The 23,711-nt window shown below is 45.5% G+C and overlaps 1 protein-coding gene across 30 annotated transcripts in view; it reads left to right on the plus strand.

Annotated features, from left to right (window-relative positions):
- The window catches only part of LOC110529758 (neurexin-3b), a 465,957-nt gene that overhangs the window by 205,870 nt on the left and 236,376 nt on the right, over nucleotides 1–23,711 (plus strand). For all 30 annotated transcript variants that reach the window (XR_016497721.1, XR_016497720.1, XR_016497723.1 and 27 more), the window contains one exon: nucleotides 1,396–1,515. Coding sequence is in view for 21 of the 30 variants with exons in the window: in XM_090243127.1 (XP_090099253.1) it covers nucleotides 1,396–1,515 (120 nt within the window). In the remaining 9 variants the exon portion in view is untranslated. The remainder of the gene's footprint in view (nucleotides 1–1,395; nucleotides 1,516–23,711) is intronic.

The following is a 23,711-nucleotide window of genomic DNA, read 5'->3' on the forward strand; positions in this document are numbered from 1 at the left end:
ACATAGTGGATCAGAGTTGTAATTAAATAGGTAGAAGATGATACATGTAGAGTGCGTGTATATATATATATATATATATATATATATATATTAGAATATATCCTACTATACTGAGATACAGAGACACACCTGACACAGATTATTACTGTGTCAGGTGGGACAGAGGAAGCAGCCAATAGCATCACATACCTGCTGCTGAGCTTTAACCGAGGCTAGTTTCAGGGGGTTCCCAGAGTTACGTATACCCGTCTCTATATATCAAAGTAAATGACTCAGGTATTAAAAGTTGAGATATACAGAAAAGTATAGCAAATACTGCAAATGCGCATCAACCGTGCTGTTGAGGCCATCTCTCAGCCCCTCTCTATCTCTCTCTCTCTCTCTCTCTCTCAACCCTGTCGTACTCCTTCCATCCTTTCTCTGGTGAAACGAGAAAGTGCCGTTACAGAGAGTGAGTCTTCCGGTACAGACAGGGCCGTGCGACTGAATACCGTCACCTGCATTAGACAGTAAAGGCATTTTCAGCCAGCAACTATACTACTACTTTTCTATTCTTCTGTTTCACCTCCACTGTCTTCTCATTTCTCACATATTCTCTTTCACATGACACTTGCACTTAAATGACTGTTTATTTGCAGTTGTTTCTGTTTCTTGATCATTTCACTTTTTGAAATTCATTTTTTCTTTTGGAGGTTTCTTGATAAGATTTGTATGTCATTTGTTTGGATCCAGACGGATTTACTATACACATATTGTTCTCGTTTGCATTCCCACTTAGACAAGTATTCAAAAGTGTGAGATACTGTATGTGTGGTGGCGGTTGGTGGAGAATGGTATACACACATCCTGTTTGACTTTGAATACCCCTTAGACTGTCTCAACGGAGTGCATACTCAGGGATATGCACTACTGTACTTGCACACTCTGAAGTGTTCACTTGTTACTGTTCTTATTTTCATTTCTGTGTTGCCTTAAGTCTACGGTGTTGTACATCTACAGTGTTTCCCCTTTGTTGTAATGTTTCACTTCCTGGAAAAAAGACGTGTCGTTTTTGATCGTTTTCTTTTTTAGGAGGGCGGGAACACTTTCTGTGGCTCCTGTACAGTATCTGTTATCGTAAAGCCACATGTGGACAAGGTCGTCTATTCCTCTTGTCTGTTCTTGCCTGTTCGTAATGGTTCTTATGCCGTGTTAAAACACACAGAGAGAGTGTTGTGTTTTCTTTCTCCAAACGTTGAGACGTCCTGTTGGAACGATACGGCCCGCATGACCCCCCCCCCCCCCCCCACTTCCTGTTCCACACAAAGTGCACTACTGCATGGTACCTCCAATGACAGAGCTCAGTGGCATCCCCTGTGGTTACTCCACACCTTTACACCTTGTCTGTTCCTCCAGGACCCAGCACTACCTGTCAGGAGGACTCCTGTGCCAACATGGGCGTTTGTATTCAGCAGTGGGAGAACTTCACCTGCGACTGCACCATGACATCTTACACAGGGACGCAGTGCAACGACCGTGAGTACCGTTGTCTTCTTACTGTACACATGCAGACAGACACACAGACAGACGCCTTCAACTTTTCCATGGCCTGTTGCACTGAGGGACGCTGTGCGACAGCCGTCAGTACCAGCGGTCAAAGGGTTTTCTGCATCGTGCTGGTTGTTACCTTATTCTTACGCTGTATATTCTACTTTCTCGGTGACAGCAACAGTGAAAGGAATGGTGTGTCTGTGATATTCAAAATATGCCCCGAAGACCTTCAGCACAAGAGCGGCTGAATTGGTTTGAAATGGTTCTCAGTGTCACACCTTGTTGTTGTTTGGTCACAGAGCTTTAGTAACTTGGTTTTATGAGCCAGTGAGTGACTGACGTTATGTATAACTGCTGGTTCTGCCCGAGCAGTCATTTTATAAACACCCCTAAAGAGGTTTCTCAGATGTGTGTGGCTCTTATCCCCGTGACGATGGGGACTCTCGTCTTCAGTTTGCGGTGGCAGGCGCGCACAGTGGCGTGCGCGATCTTTCACGGGACAGTGCAATGTAAGGGTCGCTCTGCTCTGCTTTGCCCGTAGCACAGCTAACGAGCTGAATCATGTCGAAAAGGAGCTGTGATCACACTGGTCTTTCATACCGGCTAATGCTGCTGGTGGCTCCACGGCTCTCGTCCTCGGCCTTGCTCTCTTTTCTTTCCCTCGCTGTCTCACACTCTCTTTAGGTCCTCACCTCTCTGCCTTTACCTTGTTCTCTCGTTCTTTTGCTATCTCTTCTCTCTCTCTCTCTCTCTCTCTCTCTCTCTCATCTGTGTTTCTTGTCCTGTCTTTGACACAGAGTCGTGGTTTGAGGCGATGAGTGCTACTCTGACCCAGTGATTAGCCCACGGTCATGCCTCAGCAGGCGTTCCAGTGGTTTCACATCTAATCCAGTCGACACTTCAACGTCAAGGAGCCAAGGGCACGACATCACCATTATTTCCATCCTAAATAGTTCCCTATGCAGTGTACTGCTTCTGGCTAAATCCCTCGGGCTTTGTCTTTTGTGGACTTGTTTTGTATTTGGCTTTAATTGGACCCCAGGTAGCATAGTTGTAGCCAGCTAATAGGGATTCTAATACCAGTAAACAAAACAACAACTTAATTGTTAGTTGTTACTATTAAAACAGGGGCCCTTTGGGTGCTGTTAAATGTAGTGGTTTAATGTTCTGGCCAGGTACCAGATTAGTGTTCCATTTGTGTTTTATAATCCATCCTTTTAGTTGTTCTTCTCTACTGTACAGTTTACAATTGGCTGATTCATCCCCCCCCTCTCCCCTGTAGCTGTTCCCCAGATCGTTGCAGTAAATGAGAACGTGTTCTCAGTCAACTTACCTGGTAAAATAAGGGTAAAATAATAATGAAGTAGAGGTTCCTCTTCCCCGAGGTTTATAAACTGTTCATAGAGCCACCACTAGATGGCTGTAATATACCGAGCATCTCCGTACGCAGCCTAGCCTACACCAGGCTGGCTAGCTGAGAGAAGAAATTAGATGCAATCCCCTGAGCAGGAAATCAGCTTTCCTCCTCTCTCTCTCTCTCTCTCTCTCTCTCTCTCTCTCTTTCTCTCTCCCTCTCTCTCTCGCTATCCCTCTCTCTCTCTCGCTATCCCTCTCTCTCTCGCTATCCCTCTCCAAACACACACACAAACACACCCCTCTCATGCTGTACCTGCTGCAGGAAGTGGATTGCTATGACGCTTTCTCCATAAAAAAGCGTGATAGTGAAACTGAAGGGGGCCCAGTGTGGTTCCATAGCTGTGCTGTAAGGCTGTGCTGCAAGGCTGTGCTGCGCTGTGTGTCAGGCATGAATCGAGCGCAGCCTCACGTGAGTGTGGTTCTAATTAGCCCAGTGCAGAGTAGTGGAGAGTGGAGCTTCTTTCTCTGTCTGCATGTCTCGCTCTGTGTCTTTTTGTCTGCCTGTCCGCCTCTGTCTATATTTGTCTGTCGCTGTCTCTGTCTGTCTCTACACACATCCTGTTTGACTTTGAATAACCCTTCGACTGTCTCAACGGAGTGCCTACTCAGGGATGCCCGTCTCTGTCTATATTTGTCTGTCGCTGTCTTTCTGTCTCTGTGTCTGTCTGTCTCTGTCTCTCAATTCACTTTCAATTTAAGGGGCTTTATTGGCTAGGAAACATATGTTTACATTGCCGAAGCAAGTGAAATAGATAATAAACAAAAGTGAAATAAACAATGTTACACTCACAAAAGTGCCCAAAATATGAAGACATTTCAAATGTCATATTGTCTATATACAGTGTTGTAATGATGTGCAAATAGTTCAAGTACAAATGGGAAAATAAATAAAATAAATATAGGTTGTACTTACAATGGTGTGTGTTCTTCACTGGTTGCCCTTTTCTTGTGGCAACAGGTCACAAATCGTGCTGCTGTGATGGCACACTGTGGAATTTCACCCAGTAGATATGGGAGTTAATCAAAATAAGATTTGTTTTCGAATACTTTGTGGGTCTGTGTAATCTAAGGAAAGTATGTGTCTCTAATATGGTCATACATTTAGCAGGAGGTTAGGAAGTGCAGCTCAGTTTCCACCTCATTTTGTGGGCAGTGTGCACATAGCCTGTCTTCTCTTGAGAGCCATGTCTGCCTACGGCGGCCTTTCTCAGTTGCAAGGATATGCTCACTGAGTCTGTACATAGTCAAATCTTTCCTTAAGTTTGGGTCAGTCACAGTGGTCAGGCATTCTGCCACTGTGTATTCTCTGTTTAGGGCCAAATAGCATTCTAGTTTGCTCTGTTCTTTTGTTAATTCTTTCCAATGTGTCAAGTAATGATCTTTTTGTTTTCTCATGCTTTGGGTGGGTCTAATTGTGTTGCTTTCCTGGCGCTCTGTGGGGTCTGTTTGTGTTTGTGGACTGAGCCCCAGGACCAGCTTGCTTAGGGGGACTCTTCTCCAGGTTCATCTCTCTGTAGGTGATGGCTTTGTTATGGTAGGTTTGGGAATCTCTTGCATTTAGGTGGTTGTAGAATTTAACAGCTCTTTTCTGGATTTTGATAATTAGCGGGTATTGGCCTAATTCTGCTCTGCATGCATTCTTTTCTGTTTTACGTTGTACACGGAGGAGATTTTTCCAGGATTTTTGCAGAATTCTCCCTCTCTCTCTTTCTATTTCTCTCCTTCTCTCTCTCTCAAGGCTCTGGGGGTGACATAGAGACCTGGCAAGCATGGCACTGTGGGTGCCGGTGGCATCAAATACCACCCTTCTAACTCTCAAGTTATGCCAGGTTCTGAGTCACATAGAAGGCTGTTAGAAAAAAGTCATCATGAGTCAAAGTTAGTGTTGCCTTTGTTCATTTCATCTGAATGCAGCCAGTAGAGCGTTTTTTCTCTACTCGTGGTAAGATTAAAGTGAAAATTCAGCCAGGCAGTAACCTACATTTCTGCTGCGGTACGGTTGGCGGTTTGTCTTGTTTTACTGCAGACTCTAAGCCTTTACAGCAAATCCCCATATTGTATCCAACAGGGTACTGAAAGCAGCAGGCAGACAGTGAGGCAGGCAGACAGGGAGGCAGGTAGACAGGGAGGCAGGCAGAGAGGCAGACAGGCAGGGAGGCAGGCAGTGAGGCAGACAGGCAGGGAGGCAGGCAGTGAGGCAGGCAGACAGGGAGGCAGGCAGACAGTGAGGCAGGCAGACAGGGAGGCAGGCAGTGAGGCAGACAGGCAGGGAGGCAGGCAGGCAGTGAGGCAGGCAGACAGGGAGGCAGGCAGAGAGGCAGACAGGCAGGAAGGCAAACAGGGAGGCAGGCAGTGAGGCAGGCAGACAGTGAGGCAGGCAGTGAGGCAGGCAGACAGGGAGGCAGACAGGCAGGAAGGCAGACAGGCAGTGAGGCAGGCAGTGAGGCAGGCAGTGAGGCAGACAGTGAGGCAGACAGGCATGGAGGCAGACAGGCAGGAATGCAGGCAGACAGTGAGGCAGGTAGACAGGGAGGCAGGCAGAGAGGAAGACAAGCAGGGAGGCAGACAGACAGGCAGGGAGGAAGACAGGGAGGGAGGAAGCCAGGGAGGCAGACAGGGAGACAGACAGGCATAGTTTAAAAATATATATATATATTTCACCATTATTTAACCAGGTAGGCCAGTTGAGAACAAGTTCTCATTTATTTTGCGACCTGGGCAAAATTAAGCAAAGCAGTTCGACACAAACAACACAGAGTTACACATGGGATAACACAATAGAAAAGTCCAGTGTGTATACAGTGTGTTCAAATGTAGTAAGATTAGGGAATTAAGGCAATACATAGGCCATAGTGGCGAAATAATTACAATTTAGCAATTAAACACCGGAGGGATAGATGTGCAGAAGATGAATGTGCAAGTAAAGATACTGGGGTGCAAAGGAGCAACAAAAAAAATAACAATATGGGGATGAGGTAGTTGGATGAGGATATTTACAGATGGGCTGTGTACAGGTGCAATGATCGGTAAGCTGCTCTGACAGCTGAAGCTTAAAGTTAGTGAGGGACATATAAGACTCCAGCTTCAGTGATTTTTGAAATTTGTTCTAGTCATTGGCAGTATAGAACTGGAAGGAAAAGCAGCCAAAGTAGGAGTTGGCTTTGGGGATGACCAGTGAAATATACCTGCTGAAGCGCTTGCTACGGGTGGGTGCTGCTATTGTGACATGTGAGCTGAGATAAGGCTGGGCTTTACCTAGCAAAGACTTATAGATGACCTGGAGCCAGTGGGTTTGGCAACAAATATGAAGTGAGGGTCATCCAACGAAAACATACAGGTCACAGTGGTGGGTAGAATATGGGGCTTTGGTGACAAAACAGATAGACTATATCCATTTTGCTGAGTAGAGTGTTGGAGGCTATTTTGTAAATGACATCGCCAAAGTCAAGGATCGGTTGGATAGTCAGTCAGTATCTGCCATGCCATAGAGACTGTCAGAGGTCCGGACAACAGGCCCTCTGACTGAACACCCTGAACTCTATCTGAGAAGTAGTTGGTAACCGTTTGGGTCTAGAGTGTCTCCGCTTTGAAGAAGGGGATGACCGCGGCAGCTTTCCAATCTTTAGGGATCTCGGACGATATGAAAGAGAGGTTGAACAGGCTAGTAATAGGGGTTGAAACAATGGCGGCGGATAATTTAAGAGAGTGAGGGTCCAGATTGTCTAACCCAGATAATTTGTAGGGATCCAGATTTTACAGCTCTTTCAGAACATCAGCTATCTGGATTTGAGTGAAGGAGAAATGGGGAAGGCTTGGGCAAGTTGCTATGGGGGGTGCAGAGCTGTTGACCGGGTTAGGGGTAGCTAGGTAGAAAGCATGGCCAGCTGTAGAAAAATGCTGATTGAAATTCTTGATTATTGTAGATTTATCAGTAGTGACAGTGTTTCCTAGCCTCAGGGTAGTGGGCAGCTGGAAGGAGGTGCTCTTATTCTCCATGGACTTTACAGTGTCCCAAACTTTTTGGAGTTTGTGCTACAGGATGCACATTTCTGTTTGAAAAAGCTAGCCTTTGCTTTCCTAACTGCCTGTGTATATTGGTTCCTAACTTCCCTGAAAAGTTGCATATCTCGGGGACTATTCGATGCTAATGCAGTATGCCACAAGATGTTTTTGTGCTGGTCGAGGGCAGTCAAGTCTGGAGTGAACCAAGGGCTATATCTGTTCTTAGTTCTACATTTTTTGAACGGTGCATGCTTATTTAAGATGGTGAGGAAAGCACTTTTAAAGAATAACCAGGCATCCTCTACTGACGGAATGAGGTCAATGTCCTTCCAGGATACCCGGGCCAGGTTGATTAGAAAGGCCTGCTCGCTGAAGTGTTTTAGGGAGTGTTTGACAGTGATCAGGCAGACAGGGAGGCATATAGACAGGGAGGCATATATACAGGGAAGCATATAGACAGGCAGACACAGAGGCAGACAGCGAGGCAAAGAGACAGGCAGACAGAGATGCAAACAGCGAGGCATATAGACAGGCAAACAGGGGGGCAGACAGGGAGGCGTACAGGGAGGCGTACAGGGAGGCATACAGGGAGGCGTATAGAGAGGTGTACAGAGAAGCAGACAGGGAGGCGTACAGGGAGGTGTACAGGGAGGTGTACAGGGAGGCGTACAGGGAGGCAGACAGAGGGGCAGACAGGGAGGCAGACAGAGGGGCAGACAGGGAGGCGTACAGGGAGGCAGACAGGGAGGCGTTCAGGGAGGCGTACAGGGAGGCAGACAGAGGGCCAGACAGGAAGGTGTACAGGGAGGCAGACATGGATGCAGACAGGGAGGCAGACAGGGAGGCAGACAGGGAGGAGTACAGGGAGACATACAGGTCGGCCTAATGGGAGGTGTACAGGGAGGCAGACAGGGAGGCGTACAGGGAGGTATACATGGAGGTATACATGTAGGCGTACAGGGAGGTATACGCCTGACCTATACTTCAGACCTCTACTGCAGAGTTCTACTTCAGATCTCTACTACAGAGTTCTACTGCAGACCTCTACTACAGACCTCTACTGCAGACCTCTACTGTAGAGTTCTACTGCAGAGTTCTACTGTAGAGTTCTACTACAGACCTCTACTGCAGAGTTCTACTACAGACGTCTACTGCAGAGTTCTACTACACATGTCTACTGCATAGTTCTACTGCAGAGTTCTATTGGAGAGTTCTACTACAGACTTCTATTGGAGAGTTCTACTTCAGACGTCTACTACAGACGTCTACTACAGAGTTCTACTACAGACGTCTACTGCAGAGTTCTACTACAGACCTCTACTGCAGAGTTCTACTACAGACGCCTACTACAGAGTTCTACTACAGACCTCTACTGCAGAGTTCTACTACAGACGTCTACTACAGAGTTCTACTACAGACGTCTACTGCAGAGTTCTACTACAGAGTTCTACTACAGACGTCTACTGCAGAGTTCTACTACAGACGTCTACTGCAGACCTCTACTGCAGAGTTCTACTACAGACGTCTACTACAGAGTTCTACTACAGACCTCTACTGCAGAGTTCTACTACAGACCTCTACTACAGACCTCTACTGCAGAGTTCTACTACAGACCTCTACTGCAGAGTTCTACTACAGACCTCTACTACAGACCTCTACTACAGACCTCTACTGCAGAGTTCTACTACAGACCTCTACTACAGACCTCTACTGCAGAGTTCTACTACAGACCTCTACTACAGAGTTTAACTACAGACGTCTACTGCAGACCTCTACTACATAGTTCTACTACAGACCTCTACTGCAGAGTTCTACTACAGACCTCTACTGCAGAATTCTACTGCAGAGTTCTACTACAGACGTCTACTGCAGAGTTCTACTACAGAGTTCTACTACAGACCACTACTACAGAGTTCTACTGCAGACCTCTACTGCAGAGTTCTACTACAGACCTCTACTACAGACCTCTACTGCAGAGTTCTACTACAGACCTCTACTACAGACCTTTACCTGTAGAGTTATACTACAGAGTTCTACTACAGACGTCTACTGCAGAGTTCTACTACAGAGTTCTACTACAGACCTCTACTGCAGAGTTCTACTACAGAGTTCTACTGCAGACCTCTACTGCAGACTTCAACTGCTTCTTTTATTCAACTCTCTCACTCCTTTTTATAGCTGTTTTTCGGCGCCTCTGTTTGCTAATGTGTACAGTAATGGCTGAGTGGTTTTGTCATGGTTCTCATCTTCGACCTTCTCCCCCCACTGCTTCCTCATCCCTCCTCTCCTCACCCCTCCTCTCTCCTCTCTCCTCTCTTCTGACCTCTCCTCTCCTCACCCCTCCTCTCTCCTCTCTTCTGACCTCTCCTCTCCTCAACCCTTCTCAGCCCTTTTACTTGGTTTGCATCATTACCTCACAGTTCTAGTGTAATTCAAGGACATCAGCGATGGGAGGGAGCTATTGGCAAAACGGAGAATGGGCCGGATGCTGCTCTCCTCTCTACATCGGGGCAATTACTCAACTTACATAATGGAATTAGCTGCTGTCTATTATTTGTCTATTTCGCCCAACAAAGGTCAAGCTTTATTATTCATTCACAAGCCAGGACACACACACACACACACACACACACACACACATTGTTTCACACACAGTCGGGCAAACACACGGTCACACACATGTACATGGATGCATTCAAGAAGACCCCACAGAGGCACACAAACATGAACAAACCCAAACTAACTTAAACACACACACACCAATGACACACACACTCAGAGATGAAAACAGTTCATCAGTTTGTGTTGACATTGATAATTGCTTAGATGTAATAATTGCTTTGTAATAAATTGCCCTCTGCCAAGCCAAATGGCCTTAATTTACTTCCCAAGATGCATTTGGAGGGGTGTCACGAAGTCTGGCTGCTTACCTAAAACTACAGCTGAGTTTCCCTCCATGTTTTATACATTCATTCTTTAGTCACTCACCTTCCCAACACAACGTTTTACAGGGATGAGGCCAAAGGACGTAATGGTATACACACGTTGTGTCACTGGAGTAGGCCATGTTCTTCCATCTGTAAAGGAATATTACGTGTTTTATTTGCTATGTGAAAAGAGGCATGGAAAAGGAGTGTCCTTGCCATTCTAAAACCACTGCATTATTAATCAGTGAAAAACTGGATTGAGAAACGCCTTCTGCGATTCACACACATGGCACGCGCGCGCACACACACACACACACACACACACACACAAACACACCCCAGACCACACACACTTATCACAAACACAGTGTACATGCCCTAGGTAGTGTAGTAGATATGATGGAATGTGGTTATTCATAGCTCCCTCATGCATACCTGAAGAGTTTTCATTTGAACAATGAATAATGTAATGTGCAGTCACAGTAAATGTGATTAAGTGGTGCAGGGGCAGGATAACAGGTGTGTGTGGGGCTGGGAGGGTGTCTAGAGGACCAGGGTAGCATTAAGGATGGTGGAGGCTTGTCTGGGAGTCAGTGGTGCTGGGGGGGGGGGGGGGGGGGTCTCGGAGACCTAGCCAGGGTAGGATGTAGCTAGGCCAGTGTAGGAGCAGGTGTGCTGGGGGTTGTGGGGTGCGTAGGATAAGATGTAGGGATGTGGCTTGGCCGGGACAGGAACAGTGGTGTCTTGAGCTTCATCTCTCCTCCTAAGGAGGATGTCCTGCACTCTGGTTCAACAGTGAGTCTGTGCAAATGGAAACAGAACATTCTGTCCTGACATCTTCTACTGCATTACACACTAGCTACAGTACCTAGTAAAAAAAGGATCACACTGGTCAATGCCGCAAGCGAAGGCCTTCAAGTGCACAGAGGGGGACGCAGCCTCCGCCTCTGTGACGTAGACATGAACGCGGTTAATGGAGAAGAGAGACATCGATGAGCAGCTAGGTGCTTTAGGGTAGAGGAGGGGGAGTGCAGTGATGCTTTGTTGTGGCCCAGGGGAGAGGGGTATTACCCCAGATCAAACAGATAGTATAATCCCCTAAACACACACACACACACACACACACAGTATTGTACAACTAACCTTGTGGGGACACGCAATTCAGTCCCATTCATAATCCTATTGTCCCTAACCTGTACCCTTACCCTTAACCCTAACGTTAACACAAAAACCTAACCTTAACCCTAAACCTAACCATAGCTCCTAACCATAAAACTAACCCTAACCCTAATTCTAAACCTAATTCTAACACTTATTCCTTAGCTCTAAACCACTTAGAAATAGCATATTATCTTTTGGGGATTAACAAAATGTCCCCAAGTGGTCAAAATGTTTTCGTTTACTATTCTTCTTGGGACTTCTGGTGTCCAGAACACACACCCCCCACACACACGCACACACACACAGCTTTTCTACACTTTACTCTGTGAGAGGACAAGGATGAAATGTCTTCATTAAAGCTGACCTATGCAGAAATCGCTCAGCCATTTCCTGGTTGCAAAATGTCTAATAGCTCACCTAATTTCAGTTTATATGACCATATAAGCAAGTATAGTGAAGAAAATCATTGTGCTGTCTAAAAAACTGTGTAATATATTTTCCCGGACCAAAAATATAGTATTTTCAGCTGTTTGATGCTGGTGTACAAAACTGAAGGTAAAAGAGGCTAAACGAAACTTAAGAACGGGAAGCATAGAAATGGTGCACATAGAACAGATCTAACTCTTCTTAGACTTGCTTTCAATGCGAATGACAGATCTATAACCCATTTTTCTATGTGAATTCAGTCCGGTCGCCCCAAAAGTTACATATTGCAACTTTAAAAGGCTCTATTTCCAACCCAGGCCTGTACTGGTGTAACTAATACAGCCCAAGTACTGATCAAGTTAATGATGCCAGCCTAGCATAGCCTAGCATATATTGTGTGGTTGTGTGTGTCCAATCAATTATTCGTCACATGCTTAGTCCATACCTGTTGTTTACCAACAGTGAAATGCTGAAATGCTTCACAACAATGCAGTGACATTTTTTGTGGGGGGAGAACTAATAGAAAAGTAAAACACCTAATAATTAAAGTAAAAACACAATGAATAACGATAACTTGGCCATATACAAGAGGTACCAATTTGATGTGCCGAGGTACGAGGTAATTGAGGTAGTTATTTACATATATCTAGGAATTAAGTTGACAGATAGTAAACAGTAGCAGCAGCGTGTGTGATGAGTCGAAAGAGTTTGTGCAAAATGGGACAATGCAGATAATGGGACAATGCCAGCTGGTCCGCGCATGTTTTGAGTACACATCCTGGTAATCCGTCTGGCCCTGTGGCCTTGTGAATGTTAATACGTTTTTTTTTTTAATTGAGTCGATGGCCTCACCCCCGCATAAATCAAATTAGCATAATACAGAAATCCCCATCAAAATTCGTCAGTTGAATCAGTTTTTTACATGAGCTGCTTCTCGGTCCACCTCCGATGTCGCCTTTCTGCATCTTCGGTGAAAGGTGGCAGAGCTAGAGCGGTATTTTTCAGACCATGAGACGTTCTGAAAATCAGTCTTCTCACGTAAACGTCTGTAGCGTCTGAATGTCTGCTCTACGACCACCACAAGTGTCTTGGGACAGGTCTGAAGTCGGTACGTCTGAAGTCCCAACTTCTTCTGTCTGTAGTGTCCCAACAGTTTGGGCTGCACACTAATTTGACCTCTGTGGAAAGGTGAGTCTCTCACGAGTACACCCAAAGGCTTCACAAGACTAATCTTAAGGTAGCCGGGTACCAGTTAAACATTTTTATGGAAGTATATATGGAAATAGTTTATTGTCTAATAATAAAATAAAAATATATAGAAATAGTTTCCGGATCTTTCTTATCTCTCTCAGATATAGGACAGACACTTCAGAACCAACGTCCTTTAGATATATATATTTTTACTCTCTGTTAGTTCATGTACAGCATGATGTTGTTATTCAGTGCGTTTCTATGGACTAATAGCAGTAAGGCCAAATTCAATGTTTCATAAAATATGATTTAAAAAAATGTATACCTTAAGTATTCAAAAATTCCAAATCATATGTTAGCTTAGGTCTTACTCACATAGACCACAGAGAGTGTGATCACACAGTTGTCCTGAACAGCTGGTGCTCTCACGCATGGTTCAGTGTTGCTTGCCTAGAAGTGAGCATAGAAGGCATTGTGTGTGTGTGTGTGTGTGTGTGCGTGCGTGCGTAAGTATGTGTGTGTTATATGGCTATGTTGTGTCACTGAGATAAGTGGATGTGTCAACCGGGTGCAGGAGGCAGACATGATGCCATCACTGGAGATAGTGGAGCCATAGTGAGAGAGAAAATGGGAGAATATGGAACGAATTAATGAATGACCGGCAGAAAAACGAGAGCAAAGTTCATCTGGAAAAAGTGTATTTGTTCAAGTTTATTTGTGTTTGTGTGTATGTGTGTGTGTCTCATTTTTGTGCTCTCCCGTGTGTAGTAGATGCAGCCTTCCATGTTTGTGTTGATATTCAGTATCTACGTCGGTATACAGGCCTGTTATTTGCTAATTAGACTTCATGCACAGTAAATATTTACTACCTTCCCATAGTTCATTGTTCAATGCAGACACAAACAGATGACTGCTAACTGAATATATAATACAGTACATATACTGTAATGGAAGCTTTACAATGAGAGGGGGGTTGACAGGAAGAGAGAGAGAGACATTTAGACATAGACAGAAACAGATAGAGAACTAAGTAAGCCATAGACCCTGGAAACAGTCGACCCAGAGTCAGAGTCAGTCGCACCAAACATTTTGGGGCTGAGAGTGACTGAGAGTGACTGAGAGTGACTGAGAGTGGCTGAGAGTGGCTGAGAGTGGCTGAGAGTGATTGAATGTACAGTAGCACATAACAGACAGGTAGGACGTGGTACATCCATCTGTTTCTGCTGGTCGCATGGGTAACCTTGGGGCTGTTACAGCCCTTCTACCTGGCTGACGTTGCTAACGGAGACACATCCATCAAAACACACACACACACACACACACACACACACACACACACACACACACACACACACACACACACACACACACACACACACACACACACACACACACACACATCTATCAACACGTCACCAGACACATTTAGTGGGCCCCAGCAACACATACAAATCACCCAATCAATAGGGACAAATACTCCACCATCCGCCCGCCAGCCACCACCCAAAACCAAACTTACTGCTTTGAAGACGTTTTCTCCATAAATGCATCTCACCTGTAGCTAAGAGTTGTACTATCTCTCTCTCTCTCCCTCTCTTTCTTTAGGGCCCTCCTCTGACTCCGCCTGGTATAGAGGTGTTTGTATCACAACGTGTGTGTGTGTTAATTTGTGTGTGTGTCTATGTCAGTGTGTGTGTGTGTATCCACCCTCTCAGGGTCATGTTGTGTTGTGCCTGAACTCAGACTCTAGATGAGTGAAATCAATACAGACAGCTTCTCATCAACTCCTCTCATGGTTCTTCTGAATTGATGTACTTCTGCCGTGTGCTACTGCAGACTGGCACGGCAGGCAGGTGTGACAGGCACACACACACACACACACACACACACTGGCTTTGAACTGAACACCACAACAGGTCGTTTGTCATCCCAGACAGCGTTCTCATTCCGCGTTCAATTTGCTCCAGCAGCAATTTCACGCATTTCCCTCTTCCTCCTACACAAGAACAGTTTAGATGTTTACGGATCAGAAATGTTGCTAGAGTTCTTCGTCTTCTCATTTGTGGTGACATTCCCCGCTTTGTTCTCCTGATGTCAAGAAGAAGGTACACAACTGATCCAGCCACTGGAACACAAGTACAGTGAACAAAACACACACCTTAGGTACATACACCAGGAGAGGGGTGGATAAGAAGAATAGCAGGGTTCATCTCAGAGGAAAGAGAGAGGATGTTCGCTCGAGGAGAACCTGGACATTTCAGGAGGTGACTGGAACATGCACACACCCAAACCTATTTTCCCACAATGGCCGTTCACTTACTGTTTCCGGATCCATAAGAATGAGCATGTACTGATGCCTTCATATGCCAGAAGGACATTTGTGTCTTTAAAATGTCTTCTTCCCTAACTCTGGGGCCTTTTAGAGATGCCCTTACATGCTTTTAACATTTAACAGTGGCCTCTCACCTGTGCTTTTCTGATGATCACGAATGCCAATGCTTTTACCCATAATCATGGGCAGGTTGACCTGTGGAAAGACCAAGTCCTTAATGTTAGCTGCAATGTCTGTAAGTGGTTCATCCTAGCTTCACCGACATTAGTGGAATGATTGGCATTTGTGGACCTATTCCCTGCGGAGAAGAAAAGAAAGAACGAAGGTAAAAACAGTTCTGTCGTGGAATTTGAGTATTTAGTCGATGGCTTTTAACACATCGCTCTAACAACGTCTTTGCTCTGTTCTAATACATTCTTGTCTCAGAATGAGCATCTCCACTGCATGTTGGAAGGGCTCTCATTTGAGGGAAGTGGTTTGTGAAGGAGCTCCTCAAAGCCCTTATTTGGCATTGAAGATTGTGGCCTCTGAGACGTTGTTTGATCATGCCAAGAGGTCATCTACCTGTCTGTTAGTTGAATATACATGATCCTTTGGCTAATGACTCAAAATCTAAAAGGGGAGTTGGTTGGAGTATGCAGAGGAGCCTTAATGATCACTCTAAAATAATGACTGTATCTGTCTCTCTCTCTGTCTAACTAGTACAATTATTGTGTCAGTAGCTTCCCAACCCTCCAGCCCAGTTCACACACTGGACGAGGCTCAGAATGAATTGGGTTGAAGTTACACTAATGCCTATGTTTTTTTTTTTTGAGCATCAGCCAGTCAACGATGGATCGTCAACTGTTCTTTTTATCCTCTCTCGTCTGCCCACCATTTTCCCTTCTCTGTCTCTAACTGTACAGGCTGCATAGGAGAGCTATTTATTCCAATGGACAATTTTCTGGGGTGTCTCTCACACACACACACACACACACACACACTAGGGCCGCCCTGATAGGCACTGCGCTGAATGTGGCTACACCACTCTCTCTAGACTGCAGTGTGGGCTTCTGTAGCAGCAGCGCCAGCTATAACAGACACACACACACACACACACACACACACACACACACACACGCTTACTCACTCAAAGAGCTGTATAACACACAAAGCCAAAGTAGGACAGTGATGTCATTTAGATAAGGGCCCTGTGCTCCGAACGCTGTTATTGCATTTGGTGGGTGACATGGGACCCAATTACCACACAGGGACAACGGCTCCCGGGGCCAGTGTTTCAAATTGTTTCTCAGGCGTCCTGGAGGGAGGACGAGAAGAATGAGGGATGAGGAGGAGGAGGAGGAGGAGGAGGGAGGAATGGAGGTTTGGGGCTGGGGCTGGGGATAAATAAGGTCAGAGAAGACAGGCGGCATCACTGCAATTGTCAGAGCAATTTACTGCGAGTGAGGAGCGTTGTCAATTCAGAGATGCCATTCAGACCTGAGCCTGTTTCTCCTAGCTGCCTCTAAATGGTCCCTGAAGAAAAAATAAACTGGTGGACGGATATAGGGCACACACACACACACACACACACACACACGTTTCTCACTAATGAGCCCACATCATCTCATCTTGTTTATGTTTAGTCAGCTGTGTGTGTGTGTGTGTGTGTGTGTGTGTGTGTGTGTGTGTGTGTGTGTGTGTGTGTGTGTGTGTGTGTGTGTGTGTGTGTGTGTGTGTGTGTGTGTGTGTGTGTGTGTGTGTGTGTGTGTGTGTGTGTGTGTGTGTGTCTGTGTGTGTGTGTGTGTGTGTGTGTGTGTCATCCGACTATACACTAACTCAAAGTTACCCCTGCCAGTATGGTAATTCAGGCCTTCACTTGTTTCCCGTCACCTGAAAGCGGATCTAAGCTACTCCTTGTACTCCACAATGAATCACACCCCTGAAGGGCGGTTGACCTAACGTAGTGTGATAGATTGGTCTCCTGCATTAAGGGATTGGGGATTGAAGACCTCCGGCCTGCTTCCTATCTCTCTCTGCGGTGAATATATTGATTGTAATCAATCTCAGAGGAGAGAGCTCTCCTGTCTGTCTGTCTGTCTGTCAGTCAGTCACGCTGCTTACTTATAGAGCCACTGGTTTGAATGCGTTGTAGGATAGGGTAGGTGGGGGGAGTGTGTGCAGGCACGGCGCCAGGATTGTTTTTCTCCCGGTGCTAAGGGGGAGGGCTTGACCAATATGTGGGGGTGCTAAGAAAATAGTTGATTTTCATGACTATTTACACGTGTATTTATTCCGTGTGCATAATCAGACAACTGCGCATTGGTAAAAATGTTTTGGGTTGAAACGGCTATGACAATGTCACAAATGACATGAATAATATCCGACGTGCAGCCACAACGAGAAGTGCAAAGTATTTAGCCTGTTAACTGTGCACACACTTGTAAAACGAACTGGCTATCATCACAATCTTGGTGATTATATTTCTATTGCAAAAATACTTGTAGGCCGACTGGCTGACAATATGCTGCTTCTTCTTGTTCCGTCCAGATTCAGATCAGCATGATTCAATCATGTTCCCACCACCGGACAGGGGCACTCTGTTAATAATAAACTGATTTTCAGATACTCACCAAGTGTTGTTTTATAGAAGGACGATGCGCCTGTTGTTGTGGTTCAGTGCAAATTAGTCTATAATCTTCTGGACATCCAGGGCCCTGGTTCTTTCTGCGTGTATGGACAGGCAGGCAAGGATGCTGAGTCGAGGGTTTGTCCAGTATTTCATTCTGTATATCATGATGCCCGTATTTAGCATTTCTAGTATTATCTGAGATTTTCTGCGCAACTGTTTTTGTCGAATTTACCTTCGACCTTTAAAAGTTCAAAGAATTTTCCCTGGTTTCTATGTCTCCTCTCTGTGAAAGTCCCTGGTACGCAGTGTAACGCAATGACCCCACAACTAACTCTCATATACTCTCTGTTCTCTTGGACTGTTTTAATATGTTCATCACTTAGAGTCTGGCTCAACAATATGCAATGCTCTTTCTGAATAGTCCACTTATTCCACGCTGTCATTGCATATTTGTTTTGAACACACGTGTGTCCTTCTTCCAGTTCTGGTAGCCATCGTGGGTAAATGCCGCAGCATTCAAAGCAGAAAGCACGGTCATTTTGAAATAGAATATTCCAGCCATTTGTAATCCTCGTACTATCTACGATTGAAGTAGCGATCCTGCTGTCCAACTTTTGTGGTTGGATAACGCCGAAGAAGAGGGCGCCTTGGTTCTTCAACAGGTAGACTGGCTTAAATCTGAGGGAGCGGTGGCTGTGCTATCAGTGCAGCTAGTGGTGGCTGTGGTGCAGCTAGCAGCGACAAACTGCTCTGGTGCACCCTCACGTCGTGTCTCTCTCCGACTCATCTTTCTCATCTCCCTCTTCATCTTTGGCCCCCTTGGAGACAAAGACAGGGTCTGGGTCTGGATTTTCATTTTCTACCCGCACTCTTCTCTTGATCAGGAAATGGTCCATCGCAACGGGGCGAGATGGGCGACTAGCTAGTTAGAAGTTAGCTCACATAACGTAGCCTAACGTGCACGAGCGCCCCCCCTATACACACACATGTCATAGGGTACACGCTTGGCACAAGCACACAGCCAGGGACTGGATTGGGAACATAATGGCTGGTTATTAACTTTGACATATTTCTTTATTTAAAAATAAAAGAAATACTAAAATGCTTGAGGGGACTTAACTGGGGCTATACAGATTTGTGACAGATTTGTGACGTGACTATAGCCCCCCTAGCCACAGTGTAGTGTGTGTGTGTGTGTGTGTACTGTGTGTGGTCATGCTCCCTCCATTTAGCCCCAGTATCAAACTCTTGTTTAAATCGATGTTCTCTCCTCTCTCTAACCACCACGTGAGCTGTATCACCATAACTATATACATCCATGTGTTTGTTTGTTTCCAAACCAGCCATTAAAACAATACGCTCTGTCTCCAACCATCCAACCCTCTAACCCAGCGCTCCAACCACTCCAGCCCTTCACGCTGCACGTCAGCCCTGATCAAGGGATCTCCCGTCCGGAGCCTAATGCCTGTGAGAGGCTGTGTGTGCGTATTAGAAAAGTGTGTGTGTGTGAGGCTGTGCGTGCATATTAGAGACGGCCAGATAGAGCATCACTGGATGTGGTACGTGTCATCGTAGCATGAGAGAGCATAGCTTAATATCGCCTGGACGCTTTTCTATTCCGTTTATCATAACCTCAAATGGTTGCTAGCTACTGCTCTCACAGTAAACCACACTGTTGTTTATTCTGAATTCATATTTTATCACAAAAGAAAAACCCCTGTTGTTTGAGGTCCATGTTGATAGAAGATTTTATTATCTGTAGAATAAAAAGCCTTTTTTAGATTAAAACTCATCTCATTTACAATCTCCTGGCAGGAACACAGAGTTTCTTCCTGGCAACTGTTCCGTTGCACCTGGTGGTATGTGCGTATGAAAGGCTTTGCTTGAGATCTGACCAGACCATTAGTCCCATGCTGTTACATCCTCCAGGGTACTGGGGAATCAGACTTCCCTCACACCTGCCTAGTGATCAGGCCTCCGAACACACACACACAAAAACACTTTGTGTTGGAGTCCACCTCATCTGCTCTCCCACCCCTTACTCCCCTGAGAGGGTAGGGTAATGTAAGGAGCTCCCAGCTAGCCTCTCTCCCTGTTAAGGCGTCCAGCATGCTTCCCAGACAAAACAGTTCAGAAGAGTTTATGCATATATTCGTGCACCTACAGTACCAGTTAAAAGTTTGGACAAACCTCATTCAAGGGTTTTGCTGTATTTTTACTGTTTTCTACATTGTAGAATAATAGGGAAGTCATCAAAACTTTGAAATAACACATGAGTTGGACCCCAGAGTGAAGGAAAAGCAGTCAACAAGTGCTCAGCATATGTGGAAACTCCTTCAAGCCTGTTGGAAAAGTATTCCAGGGGAAGCTGGTTGAGAGAATAAGAGTGTGCAAAGCTGTCATCAAGGTAAAGGGTGGCTACATTTGAAGTATATAAAATGTATTTTGATTTGTTTAACACTTTTTTGGTTACTACATGATCCCATATGTGTTATCTCATCGTTGTGATGGCTTCACCATTATTCTATAATGTAGAAAATAGTGAAAATAAAGAAAACCCCTTGAATAATTATGTGTGTCCAAACGTTTGACTGGTATTGTATATTATGTTTATGATGTTGTATGTTGTTATGATGTTTTGTTAGTTTTTACTTGATTTATTTCCCAGCTGTTCGGGCACACAACAAGGTTTCTCGAGGCAAGCCCAAGTCGATAGGTGAAGTGTACGCCCCTTCATGGGAGATTCTTCAATAAAGTCTGTGTTGTCATTCAATGAGAGATGACTCGTTTGTCCAAACATCTTACTTAGATATAAAATTGCGCGACTACGGTCAACACATCAAAATGAATGACAGATTTATTGAGTTATCATAGATTAATTCTGACTATTTTGAGAAAGTGTATAGTAGCTACGGCGTCTCAAAATGTACAAACAGTACAATTGCCCCTTTTTTTATCTTTTTTTCAAGAAAAGGTGTTTTAAGGGAGTAGGCAAGCACATTTGTTCGGTTCACCTTTAGTGTAGCAAGCGTGAGAGGGAGGGAGAGAGCAACAGAGAGAGAGACAGCGATAGATGGAGAGCAACAGAGAGAGAGACAGAGATAGAGAGAGAGCAACAGAGAGAGAGACAGAGATAGAGAGAGAGCAACAGAGAGACAGAGATAGAGAGAGAGCAACAGAGAGAGAGACAGAGATAGAGAGAGAGCAACAGAGAGAGAGACAGAGATAGATGGAGAGCAACAGAGAAAGAGACAGAGAGAGAGCAACAGAGAGAGAGACAGGGATAGAGAGAGAGCAACAGAGAGAGCAACAGAGAGAGAGAGATAGAGAGAGAGCAACAGAGAGAGAGACAGAGAAAGATGGAGAGCCACAGAGAGAGACAGAGATAGAGAGAGAGCCACAGAGAGAGAGAGACAGATAGAGAGAGAGAGCAACAGAGAGAGAGACAGAGATAGAGAGAGAGCAACAGAGAGAGAGACAGGTAGAGAGAGAGCAACAGAGAGAGAGATAGAGAGAGAGTAACAGAGAGAGAGACAGATAGAGAGAGAGCAACAGAGAGAGACAGAGATAGAGAGAGAGCAACAGAGAGAGAGACAGAGATAGAGCATAGCTTATTGAATTGAATTGAATTGAGAGAGCAACAGAGAGAGAGAGAGCAACAGAGAGAGACAGAGATAGAGAGAGAGCAACAGAGAGAGAGACAGGGATAGAGAGAGAGCAACAGAGAGAGCAACAGAGAGAGAGAGATAGAGAGAGAGCAACAGAGAGAGAGACAGAGATAGAGAGAGAGCAACAGAGAGAGAGACAGATAGAGAGAGAGCAACAGAGAGAGACAGAGATAGAGAGAGAGCAACAGAGAGAGACAGGGATAGAGAGAGAGCAACAGAGAGAGAGAGACAGGGATAGAGAGCAACAGAGACAGAGATAGAGAGAGAGAGCAACAGAGAGAGAGACAGAGATAGAGAGAGAGCAACAGAGAGAGAGACAGAGATAGAGAGAGAGCAACAGAGAGAGAGAGAGCAACAGAGAGAGACAGAGATAGAGAGAGAGCAACAGAGAGAGAGACAGGGATAGAGAGAGAGCAACAGAGAGAGAGAGATAGAGAGAGGGCAACAGAGAGAGATAGAGAGAGAGAGCAACAGAGAGAGATAGAGAGATAGAGAGAGAGCAACAGAGAGATAGAGATAGAGAGAGAGCAACAGAGATAGAGATAGAGAGAGAGCAACAGAGAGATAGAGATAGAGAGAGAGCAACAGAGAGAGATAGAGAGAGAGCAACAGAGAGAGACAGATAGAGAGAGAGCAACAGAGAGATAGAGATAGAGAGAGAGCAACAGAGAGATAGAGATAGAGAGAGAGCAACAGAGAGAGAGATAGAGAGAGAGCAACAGAGAGAGACAGATAGAGAGAGAGCAACAGAGAGAGAGATAGAGAGAGAGAGCAACAGAGAGAGAGACAGAGATAGATGGAGAGCAACAGAGAGAGAGACAGATAGAGAGAGAGCAACAGAGAGAGACAGAGATAGAGAGAGAGCAACAGAGAGAGAGGTAGAGAGAGAGAGCAACAGAGAGAGAGACAGGGATAGAGAGAGAGCAACAGAGAGAGAGAGACAGGGATAGAGAGCAACAGAGACAGAGATAGAGAGGGAGAGCAACAGAGAGAGAGACAGAGATGGAGAGAGAGCAACAGAGAGAGAGACAGAGATAGAGAGAGAGCAACAGAGAGAGAGATGACAAGATGACAAGACAGAGAGAGATAGAGAGCAACAGAGAGAGAGACAGAGATAGATGGAGAGCAACAGAAACAGAAACAGGGCTGATAATGTTTTGGTTTGTAGCCCACGTATAAACATGCTGGCTTGGCAGCACACCATCTGTCTCTGTGGGTTCCTGGCTGCTGGCACAGCCCCTGGACCACCCTCTCTCCTGGACCACCCTCTCTCTCCCTTGTCGTTCCCCCTCTCCCATCAGGTCTGATGTCTACCAGACTCCGCGTCAGGCTGGGCGCCTGCACTTGGCCCACCCTGTGCCTCACTCCTGTCACCACTGCACCACCCATGGGTCAGCTCCATCCCTCCATCCCTCCCCCTTTGTTCTCACCCCTATCACGCCTACACCTTATTCACCCAGAGAGGGCCGAGGATTACAGTCATTTACGGTGGTGCAGTTCAGCGTTTAATGGCTGGGTCTACTCCTGATGGGGGGGAAGGCTAATGAGTGTGTTAGAATTAGCCGACCCAGCTCACCCAGAGACAAACAGTCCTCCGTTTGTATGACTAATTACATGGCCTTAGCCAAGCCTAGAGGAGGGAGAAGGAGAGAGAGAGAGACAGTAATGACAGCTCACAGGGTTACTGGGGTTGAATGACTTGGAGGGCTTGCCCTATAGTCTCTCATCAACCCTCCGGGGCTGGAAACCGGGACGAGTGCACCGTTTTCCCTGATTAATTGTTACAACTTTGGACACTCTCACACACACACACATACACACACACACACACACACACACACACACACACACACACACACACACACACACACACACACACACACACACACACACACACACACACACACACACACACTGATTAATTTATGTAACTGTAACTGAGATAAACAGATGTAAATTGACTGTTTAACTATGGAGTACAGTATGTGCTGTGCCAAGCCAGCCCGCTTGCTATAGTCGTATGATATAATTTCTATTCTGTGTCAAATAGAGCCTACAGTGTCGCTGACAGAAAGGGCCTATTAAAACACAGTTCTAAAACATGAAATATGATTATTATTTAAGGATCCGGAGGTTTGAACCTTCCATTATCACACCGTAAGCAGTGCTGCAGCTATGTTTAGCTTTACGTTGATCTAATTCTTCTGGGAACTCAAAGGAAAGCCACGCAAATCCCCCAGGGATTTTTATATTCCCAACAACAACAAAAAGTCCATCTTTTAACACTTCTGGAGCTCTGCACACTCAGTCACGATTTTAAAACGGGTTGTTGCATCGACCGCAGTGCAGCTGGGGTTTTTTATTTTAATGAAATGATCTGGCTAAGACATACTTAGAAAGCTATTTTGGGGTGTTGAACACAGTTTACCATTATGCATACGGAATAG

This window comes from Oncorhynchus mykiss, chromosome 8 (assembly GCF_057628025.1).
Source record: "Oncorhynchus mykiss isolate SJ-2025 chromosome 8, ASM5762802v1, whole genome shotgun sequence".
Classification (NCBI taxonomy): Eukaryota; Metazoa; Chordata; class Actinopteri; order Salmoniformes; family Salmonidae; genus Oncorhynchus; species Oncorhynchus mykiss.